This window comes from Phyllostomus hastatus, unplaced genomic scaffold (assembly GCF_019186645.2).
Source record: "Phyllostomus hastatus isolate PE091 unplaced genomic scaffold, TTU_PhHast_1.1 phas_contig_195, whole genome shotgun sequence".
Taxonomy (NCBI): Eukaryota; Metazoa; Chordata; class Mammalia; order Chiroptera; family Phyllostomidae; genus Phyllostomus; species Phyllostomus hastatus.
The window spans coordinates 304483-314946 of record NW_025333706.1 but is presented as its reverse complement, the minus strand read 5'-3'; the positions used below and the strand labels follow the sequence as shown (position 1 = coordinate 314946).

The following is a 10464-nucleotide window of genomic DNA, read 5'->3' as shown; positions in this document are numbered from 1 at the left end:
TCACCTTAAATTTACACAATGTTAATTATTATATAATACATATTTTAATAAAGCTGGGAAAAATACCACAATTAAATGAATATCCCATGTATTGTTTTAGGAAGAGATCTACATTCCTATGTGCTTTATTTCAGGGGCAAATAATGACCAGGTTAACTCCATCAACTTCACTTTTAGTCAGTGCATGGATCCCAGTGATGGTGGGTCTTTGTGACAAAACCTGACTGATACAGGATATGGGGTGGGGGAGGTCAAAGTGACTGAGCCATGGAGCCCACAGCTGCATTCTGATTAAGCCAACAACATGGTCTTACCTTTGAGGACTCAGCTCTTACCTCCTGATTTACCAAAGTGACCCAATGCCTTTTTTGCTCTGCCCTGCACCACTCCACAGAGAGCCATTTAGAGGAACACGGGGATTCCCAAGCCCTACAAGGGACTGGTGTGCTCCAATTCCCAGCAGAGGGATCCAGTGAGCCAAGCGGGTCGGCAGATGGGGACTAGGCTAGAGGTAGGTGTTGGTATTTCATGATCCAAGTCATCCAGATCAAAATGCAGTTGGAAAAGCCACCCAGAGAGAGGAGGGGCTGGAGCTGGAAAGGGGAACACTGATGGCTCCCATCTTGCTGTTTTCAAACACTGCATGGGCTCTTGTTCACCAGGATCCATCAGCATCTTTTAGGAGATGTTGAGGTTTGATTTTGAAGACATGACTATACAGCCTTGATATTTTCAGTGATTTCTAGGCTATTATGATGTTATTAAAAATAAATTGAGAAAAAAAAAACAAAGAGAAGAAAAAAAATCCCCCAAAGACTCATAATTAAATGGAGAACAGTATTTCCCAAGGGCTTCTTTCTCCTCTTAAGAGCACTTGGTTCACCAGGAGAAAATAGAAATCAGAAGGCACAAATGGAAACAGGTTTATTTATTAAAGCATATAGATGCTTCAGATTTTAGCAATAAATGTAGTTGTGAAAGCGTAATGAAAATATATCTTTATAATAAGTAGATCTACAGAAAATGTATCAATTAATATATTACTTTACCTGAAGAGCCTGTATCAATACAACTTTTGCATAGACTTCCAACAGTTCAATGCAAACACAGCTAATCTCATTTGGACAAAGCTGTGCTGAGAATAAAAATAGCTATAAGCAGGCCAGAGGAGTTGAACAGGAGACAGGAGGGCATACTTTCTGAGCAGTGTTTCTGCCATAGCTGAGTGCTTCTGCTCTGACATATACTGAACCACCCGCTTCTCTCCCTGTAATCTTGCTGCAGCAGCTGGTGTATCTCATGCCTGTCCAGGTCCCCAGAGATCCACCACTTCAACCAGAGAAGTTCTGAAAGACTTCGGCAGCTTCCACCCAGTCCTGGAAGCAGGCCCGCCCCCGCTCCTGGATCTGCTTGCGTCCTTTGTTGGTGATGACCTCCCCACTGGGTTTCAGGATCACAAGCTTGGGGGTGGCTGTGATGTGGTACTTGGTCTTCAGTTCACTATGGGAGAGAAGAAGGCAGGCCAGGGGTCAGCTTGCGGGTGAGGAAGCCGCTGCCACACCTCTAAAGGGACCAAGGCCTCTCCTGTGCCCACCAACCAGCCCTGCACAGCCTCAGAACCCAGCCAGCTACCTGTGCCATCCTCCTGTTCTTTGGGTCCCCTCTGAGCCTCTTTCTTTCCTTCAGCTATTGGTTCCATGCCAGTACTCTCCCAGAGGAGTGTCTACAGTAGTGAGACTGCTCTGTGACTGTGCTGCCACAGACACAAGGGACAAATGAGTCCTAGAAATGTGGCTGCTATGACTGAGCAACTGAATCTTTCATTTAGTTCATTTTCATTTAAATTTAAGAAGCCACATGTGGCTCATGGCTATTCTATTGCACAGTGCAATTTTAAGCCCACAAATAAACCCAATAAATTCAAATCCCTTTCTGCATCTCAAGAGGTTGAAAATAGCAGGTATATAGGATGGTAAAAGTTAAAATTTCATGATTTCTAAATAAATGCAAAGCCTTTTTCAACATTCTAACCTACAAATTCAAGGACATGCTGATTAATGTTAGGGATGAAACATTTCAAGGGTAACCCCATCAGAGGCCTGTTTACAAAATGATCTGTATTTATTTAGGTGAAGGAGTATCATCCTTAGTTTTGCAAATCTCACCATCATGGAGATTACTACTCTCAGCACAGGACAGCTGATGAAAACCCCCCTCCTGTATCCCTAGTCAGCACGCAAAGATCTCACATCAGTGTAAGCTGTAATCTGATTTCCCTTCTTTGTCAGCCTCAGGGCTGTGAACCTGAGTGGAAGGAAAAATGCACTTGAGACTCTCATGTTACCAAATCTTCCACTGACAGCTCCATCAAAGTCTTCCCATTCTTTTCCAGGTCAAAGACAAGTCTCAACTTAAGCAGAAAACACACACAGCACCTATATCCAACAAGGAGAATGAATGTACCTTGTTTTCAAACACCTGTGAAACAGTGACAAAATGGCCATCCTCTCCGTCATAGAGGGGTCTCACTGAGTTTCAAATAATCAGTAGTACACAGACCACTCAATCAGACCATAATAAAATGGGATTGGAGACCAATAAAAAATATTTTTTTCAATGAGCTTAAAAACTAAAGAACCATATATTAAATGTAAAATAGCAATGCAGACTACAAAATAATTAACACAGGGCAATATGGAATATACTAGAGATCCCAAGCTGGAGATACAATTTGACAAAGGAAGCTCTGGTCTTAAACACCCTTATCCAAAAGTAGAAGGCCTCTAGATAGGCCAGTTCTGCATTTAGTTTAAGAGGCTAGAAACACAATAATGGAGCCAACATAAGGAAGGTGGAAAGAGGCAAAAGAAGTTTAAGGACAGAAATCACTGAAATAAGAAATAAATCAAAATAGGGTGAGCAATAAAACCAAACTATCTTCTTAGGAAAGACTGAAAAATGGAGCAAAGCTCTACTAAAACTGGACCAAGGAGAGGGAAAGATGGGAATATCAGAAATCAGGGGTCCTGCTCTTGGGGGCACAGGCAGGCACCATTGTTACCCTAGGAACATTTGGCAACCCCCAGATGGCCTGTTCCCTAAGAAAACCTTGAATGTGACCACTACTCCAGCAGCTTCTGGAAGCCAGTCCATACATGTCCAGTACTTACATGAGGAGGAAAAAGAAATAAATGGAAAAAAAAGTGAACTATTATACAAAAACAATCATGCATAATGAGAAAGACATGATAGAGATAGCCCTGCTGAAATTGCACTGCAGGCCTGAAAAACCCATACCATGTCAAACTGCAGACTGAGGGGACAGATGGGTCCGTCCCAAACAGACATGGTGATCTAGGAACTCAGGCGGGGCTGATGAGAGATGTGGCAGAGGAGATGACCCCCACCCAATGTTTAAAATCCCTGCACAACCCCTGAATTTTGAAATGCCTAAGAAATTAACTTTCCCCCAAGGCATAAAACAAAAAATTAAAGAGGAACAACCCAAATAGCTCTTTGCACAAAAGCTCAGGGACATGGCCAGCAGCCTGATCTAAGCTTTCTCTGGCCATGTGGGCAGCTGGGTTATGTCAACATGACTCTGGGCAGTGGGGGCAGGCATACAGCCAGGAAGGGAAGCCATGGTCTAGCTGCAGCTTTGCCACCCAGGGTGTGGGGCTTACCCCCAAGGAGAAGGCACCTGGGTGGTTTTTGGAGAATAGCGAGGGGACCCTGGAGGCCCTGAGCCCACCTGGAGCCTGACTCAGAATCTGCATCCCCTTCAGATTCCAACACTACAGCCACTGCTACTCCAGGTCCCACTTTGGGCAACATGTCCAGAACAGCAATGACTCTGAGTGTGAGATCCCTGACCAACAGCAGCAGCATCACCTTGGAACCAGTCAGAAATGCTGTCTCCACCCCTGACAGTGGAGCCCATTTACTCAAGTTTGCCAAACCTCCAGGGCCTTCTTCATTCCCTCCATAGACCCAGAGGTCAGAAGAGTGGGGGAGAGCAGGCAGGAATTGAGGACAGTGCCCTAGACAGCTAGGGTAATAGAAATCTGTGGCTTACTGCTCAGCACCCTTGACCCACCCTTGGAAAGCGTGTCTTTCAACTTTCTGGCATTAACTACCCATATGACTTGGAGAAGTTAGTTAACCTCCCTACACCCCAGATAATTCACCTGTGTTACAAAATAACAGAACCCAGAGTTGTTGTGAAGATGAAATGATTAATACGTATGTAGCTTAGCTAAGGGCTTGGTGCACTGGCTATTCTTACTTATAGGTTCCTGCCCCAATTCCAGTTGGGCCAGGTGCCCAGTCTTTGCTCTTAGCTATTCCAACTACCATAAGAATGGCTAACTAGCAGACTCAACCAGTGAGACTCATTGAAGCACTTGCTTATGTGCTGAAAAAGAGGAAGGTATAAGAATGTATAGCCCAAGATACCACAGCCACTCTTGTCACAAGGAGAGACTGGGTTTGTTAGCCAACCCCTGGCTGCAAACCAAGCATAGCACAGACAGCCAAAGGCAGAGCCACAAAACTATCCTCAGTAGCCTCCCCTCTTCCTCAGACCAGCCTGCTGGGTGTTTCAGTTAAACTGACAGATGACCTTCATTTGTTTAAGCTTGGAGTTGCTGTTGTTGTTTTAATCACTTGCAACATTAAATCAAGCTCTGATAGTCAGGAAGATGCAAGGCAAACTGAGTTTTGAGGAACACGGAGGAGGTTTGGAGTAGACATTTTGTTGCTTCAGCTTATTTTGAAAGAGTCAGTGATGTGGGCCCTCAAATCCCTACCCTGGCAGCCTCTGTCTGGGGACAACTGTAACCTTGGAGCCACATCCTCCTCTCCTGGAGTCATCTCAATCCCCTCTGGTGGCTGAGCTGCAACCAGAGAGAATAGACTATGCTTGGAAAGGAGAGAACCTTGTTGCTGGGCAGAGGGAAGTTGTGATAACTGAGCATTTTAACCATTTTGGGAAATCTGAGAGCCCGTTCCTCCTTGCCCTCAGTACTAGGTGCTGTTGCAATATTGGTGTCCTCCCTTCATCTAAAGCAGTGCCTCACTGTCCCTGGCACAAATACCTGTAGATTTTCATGGCAATTTCTGGCTCATTCTTTCCATCTTGGCCACCAGCAGACTGTTACAGAGCAAATCTCTCTTCTTGTTCCAATCATGCACCCAAAAAGCACCTTGTAGACATCAAGCACTAAACAATGTCAAGTCTGATGTTAGGGACTACAGAGAGTCCCAAACACACACTTCTACACACAGTGGTGTTAGGCTCAACCTATGAAGGGCACAGGCCTTCCATGTCAGAAATGCTTCCGGTGTCCCCAGGGGCATGGAGGAGGGACTGCCAAGAAGGCTCCAGGGTTCTAGGGACATGGTATGTACAATCTTTAGAGGTGGGAAAGTATATAAAGTGTTCTGGAACTTCAGTTATCCGGTCTGGACAGAACACAGGTGGAAAGGGTTGGGGTGGGAGACAAGTGTGGTCAAATGCTGGAGGGCAGGGCAAGATGTAGACTGAGCCCCGTGGGCAACAGAAACTCAGGAAACCACTGGAAAGCTGGGGTAGGACATGGCAGTACCACAACTGTCTGTGATGAGATGAAGCAGATGTGAGAATAAGAACCCCTTCAGATTAAATGAAGACACAGAGTCCAGCAGAACCAGTTAAAATAGTGTAACATTCAGGACGAAAATGAAGAAAGTAGAAAGCAGAATGAAGGAAAGGACTGGAGAGCCACAGACTTAGCAAATGTGGGGCCTGAGAGGGATGTGTTGAGTCAGTAAGTCCAGGAGGACCTGGACTCCCAGGTAGGGAGGGCAGAGTTGAACAGCTTGACAGATGCAAGAACTCTATCCCAGGACACTGAGGGCTCTAATAGAACCATTCTCTACCCAGGAAATGAAGCCACAGCCAGCAATTTTCCATCTAATCTAAACCTGTTCAACTGGAGGCTAAGGTGCTCCATCCACCTGGCCCATGGCCACAGGCAGTGGTGAAAACTAGAACAGTAAGGATAGTCTACTCCAGGCCTCACTGGGCTCTGCTGAGGTTCCGGAGCCCAATTGTTTTCAAGAAACAATCATAAAATCCATGTGACATCAACAGTGAGCATGTCTCAGCCGCATGGCAGAATGTGACAGGAATTCCTGCTGGAAAATTTAGTTGTTACTTCTTTCCTGGGCCCACAACAAAGGGAAGGAAGCTAGGCAGGATGACCTGTAATTGGTGCTACCCCCTCGTTCAGGCCTAGAAGGTCAGCCCCTCCACTTTCCGGTGCTGCCTCTGGAGGAATGCAAGGAAACATGACCCTGTCCAGGCAGAGTGGCATCGCTCACACTGGTTTTGTGGAGGCTGCACTGCAAAGCAAAAATCTAAGCAACTCTGAGGACAAAGTGAGCAACTCCAGGCATTTCCTTCCTGCAGGGGCATTTGTAGTGGTCCCACTTCCTGCCATGCCAAAATGACCCTGTGGGGGATCTTTGGTGATTTCCTCTCTTCCTCCCAAGACTTGCTTTCCTCAGTAATCCAATGGGCAGCCACTGGGGGAAGACAGCCCAGGGCCTTCACCATGACCCAAGGAGCCCAGAGGTTACTGTCCCAGACCTATCTTCCCACAGCACCAAGCAGAGTGTTGGATTCTGAACACATTAGGATCTTCTCCCTCTGCTGCCTGGATGCTTCCTGCATTCCTTAGTTTGATGGTGGCTACTTCCATTTCACACCTCTTCTGATTCCATTAATGAAGGCTAGAGTAGCAGAACTGAGGGCACAGCTCCAAGAATCCCAATAAAATACCCCTTTCTGCATGTACAAACAGCAATGACAGAGTTAATGAAGTGCAGTCTGGAAAAGGGTGGGGACAAGGAGCTAACCTCCCCAAAAGAAAAACCTGAGGCTAGGTCCCTCCAGAGATCAGGTTCCTGACCTGAAATGGCCCAGTGAGGCCAGATGTCTCCAAGGGCCTGAGCTGCTTAGCTGCCTGAGGGGCTTCATCAGCTTTGACCAGATAATGGGGAAGAAGGGAGTTCTGATTGTGATGCATCATTCTACCTAGCAATTCATACCTTGTCTGTGGTCACCCAACCAAGTGATTCCCAGAGCTGGGCTCGGCCAGGGGGCCTGAGCTCTTGGCATGATTACCATCACTTTCAAAACTATGTTCTTTCAAAAGCTGTGTATAACTTGAGTATTAAGGAAATCAAACACATTTTACAACTAGTACTAGATGTGATGCTATAATGTATCCTTTTGTCAGGTGAGTCATGGTCATTTGGACGCATCGTGTGTTGACTTTGCTACTCCTGCTGCAAGAGAAGAAGGCTTGCCCACCTCATTTCTTCCTTAGCATCACCCAATGCAGGTGTTGGGGAAATCGGATTTCCAAAGAGAGCTTCCATTTTTAATTGCCCAGCAAGAATGTCCTCTCAGAACAATTAATTTGGGAGTTAATGCAACAACTAAAAAATAATCCCCATAGAAATGCAAAACTTGCCCCTGTAAAGGCACAGAAGTTCTCTGTGTCTGTTAAGGAGATGGTAGGGTAATGCACTTCCCAAAGTGTGGTTTAAACCCAAGGTTGGATCTTACATCACAGGAGACCCCAAGGCACTGAGCATTAGGGCCCTTGCCATATTCCCTCTCGGCCAATCCACCCCTAAGTCCTCCTTCCGTCTTCTCCCTCTTCCCCCAAGTCCACTGTACTTCCCTCTGCGGGGCCCCTGATCACAGCCAGTGAGGACTACGGGGTCAATTTCTAGTTTAGTCACAAACTCTGAAATCCAACAAAGCTGAGGGTCTCCGCCTTCTCACTTCTTTTCTAATGGTAGGACCAGATGAGTTCCCTCAGAGCAAGGATTTTTGCCACCTCTGACTTCTGCCTTCTCAGGTTCCCCCTACGGTTGGTGCAGGAAAATGGTTCCCCTACAGATTGTACAGGGATTGACTTTATCGTTAGGAAATTCCAATCACTGGCAGTAAAACGAAACTGCAGCGTGGCTAGCAGTGGGTGCCTCCTTCCCAGAGCTCCAGCCAGTCCCCTCCACTCCACCCCACACCTAACCCCCAGTCCCCGCACTGCTGGCCTTGTCAGGCCCACCCACCCACGGTCTCCAGTTCTGACCAGAGTGACCTGCCAAGTTTGCTCTCCTGCTCTTCAGACTTGGGGTCTGCCCTGTGCGGTGGGGCAGGGTGCCCGGGCTTCTGGACCCAAGGTGAGCTCCTCCAACCGTAGCCTAGCCGCAGCAGACTCTCCCAGATAGGGGGTCCGGACACACCAAGACCCCCGGGGAAGTGATCGCTCCAGTCCGCTAATTGCTATAGCCTCCCTAGAAACCCGAGCAGAGCCTACAAAGGTACCCTTGAGCGGCCTGACCCGGGGGAGGGGGGTTTCGGGGGGAGGACAGCTTCCGACTGCAGGGACAAGAACAAGGCTCGGGGCTCCGGGGACTCGCAGTCGAATTCCAACCCAGGCCACACTCACTGCCGGTAGGGGTCATGGAAGGGCAGCGCCAGCCAGGCGTCCGGTAGCTGAAGCAAGAAGTCCTCCATCTCCTGTGCGCTGCAGTCGGCGGACACGAAGACCACAGCCAAAGGCGCGGGCGGGCACGCCTGCTCCACTAGTTCCGCGTAGAAGTCGCTGAGCAGCGGCGTAAAGTCGCGGCTGGGCGCGCAACGAGTCGAAGCGAAGTAGAGCGCAACCACCTTGTTCTGCAGCACTGCCTCAGCCTCCACCCACGCACCGCCGCAGGTTAGCAGGAACCGCCCGCCTAGCATATCCACCATTGCCTGCACGGGGACACCTGTGAAGAAAAACACCTGTGGAGAGAAAAGGAGGGAGGAGGGGGCAGTGAGCGCAGATAAATGGCCACTTGCAGGCGGGCAGCGGTGTCTCCTCTCCTTTCGCACAGCTTGGCGCCTGTACAGCTCAGGACCCTCCTTGGCCTCACTCAGCAGCGGCCTCAGCCCAAAGCTGAGTCTGGAAAGCCCGCCCTAGGGAGAAGGGGCATGGGAAACTTACAGACACCTGCGACCCTAGTCACAACCGCTGCAGCTACAGCGCAGATCTAGCCTCCAGGGAGTCAAGTTGCCCAGGCACCCTTCTGCCCTAGAGCTCTCCTCCACCCGCTTGTGCTCCGCCCCACGTTCTCCTCCACAGCACCGCAACTCACTGTCCTGCCCCGCTCCGCCCCGCCGCGCCCCGCCCCCGCCGCACTCTGCCGGCGTGCTCTCCGCCCCACGACCTCTCCCCTCCTAGTGCGCCCGCCCGCAGCCCACCTTGCTCTTAGTCCCCAGTCCCCCATCCCCCATCTCTACGTCCTTGCTCCCAATTGCGCAGCGTCGCGTCCCACCTGACCCAGGTGTTCCGCGGACCTGGAAGGGCCAGGTAGGAGCGGAGAAGTGGGGAGATATGCCCTGTTCTTTCTCCAGATTGCCGCGACAGCCTGCGCGCGTCCTGGGAGGGCCCCAGGAGTCTTGCAAGTCATTGGGGGAGGTTCTTAAAGAACGTTTTATTCAAGAAGCTGATTATTAAAGTATCCGTCACTGTCGGAGGCCTTGGGACCAAATTAGTCTCAGTTCTCTGACCGGGCGGAAGAGACACTTGCGTGGACACAGAATTTAAGGTAGCGCCATTAAACTTAGTGATCAAGAAAAAATAACATTCTAATGCAATATTTAAAAAGTCAAAATTAACGCCCCAAAAGTTCATGATGAACATCAAACATGGAAATTGGATCGGACCCTGCCCTGCCCTCAGACTCAGACGGAGCGTAGTCTTCACCCACGTTCTGCCTCGAGTAGCTTACATTCCAGTGATGTGGGGGGATGTCGGTGTTAACGGGGTAGGAACTAGGTGATTGAAGAAAATTCATTGTGCTTGCCCTGGACATGGAAGGCCGGAACCATAGTGAGAAGAGCTGTTTGAATGAGTGGTGGAGGCCGGCGTCCTCCCAGACGCGGTTATTCCCTCCGGTTTTCCCGTGACGCGAGACTGACGCGAAGACACCATGCACGCACTACCTACTGAGTGGGTTGTGTAAGTGCACTTGGCGGCAAGGGCTAAGTGGAAATTATGATGGGGGACGGATGATGATCCATGAAGGGCGCTACCAAGGCCTCATTCACAGTCGTCTTAGAAAAATAGGAATTTATAGGCAAATTGGAGAAAATAAATCGAGGCGTTGTGAGCAGTATAAATCTTCAAGTGGAGGACCATGACTTGTTAAATTTCAGAAATAAGACGAATGGAATGTCCCCAAACTCTAAATATCAAGACTATATTTTGAATTGTTTGGTCTTTATTTATTTTTTACTTATTTAATTTTTTTAAATCACAGCAGTGAGCAAAATAGAGAACATTCCTTTTAGTGCCACCCACCCACGGAAGAAATTTCCAATTATTTGCATAAATACTCTGTGCTGAAGGAGGCGTGGGTATC

At 48.5% G+C, this 10464-nt stretch overlaps 1 protein-coding gene across 3 annotated transcripts; it reads right to left on the bottom strand.

Moving 5' to 3' along the window:
• Positions 1-921: 921 nt before the first annotated feature.
• NXNL2 (nucleoredoxin like 2) lies at positions 922-9495 on the bottom strand. Of its 3 annotated transcripts, none has more exons than XM_045833845.1 (3): positions 9376-9495; positions 8508-8842; positions 922-1500 (listed from the first exon to the last, which is right to left on the bottom strand). In XM_045833845.1, the coding sequence occupies exons 2-3, from the start codon at positions 8807-8809 to the stop codon at positions 1332-1334; spliced, it is 471 nt and encodes a 156-aa protein (XP_045689801.1). In that variant the 5' UTR covers positions 8810-8842; positions 9376-9495; the 3' UTR covers positions 922-1331. The 3 variants fall into 3 exon arrangements, with proteins under 3 accessions (XP_045689801.1, XP_045689799.1, XP_045689800.1); XM_045833843.1 differs by lacking the exon at positions 9376-9495 and adding an exon at positions 9302-9320; XM_045833844.1 differs by lacking the exon at positions 9376-9495 and adding an exon at positions 9045-9182.
• Positions 9496-10464: the final 969 nt, after the last annotated feature.

What these genes read in the sequence shown, in the direction of transcription:
- NXNL2 (XM_045833845.1), bottom strand. Translation starts at nt 8,809, where the DNA reads ATGGTGGATATGCTAGGCGGGCGGTTCCTGCTAACCTGCGGCGGTGCG. An exon ending in TTCCATGACCCCTACCGGCA is followed by an intron (nt 1,501 to 8,507) that starts GTGAGTGTGGCC and finishes TCTCTCCCATAG; the next exon opens with TGAACTGAAGACCAAGTACC.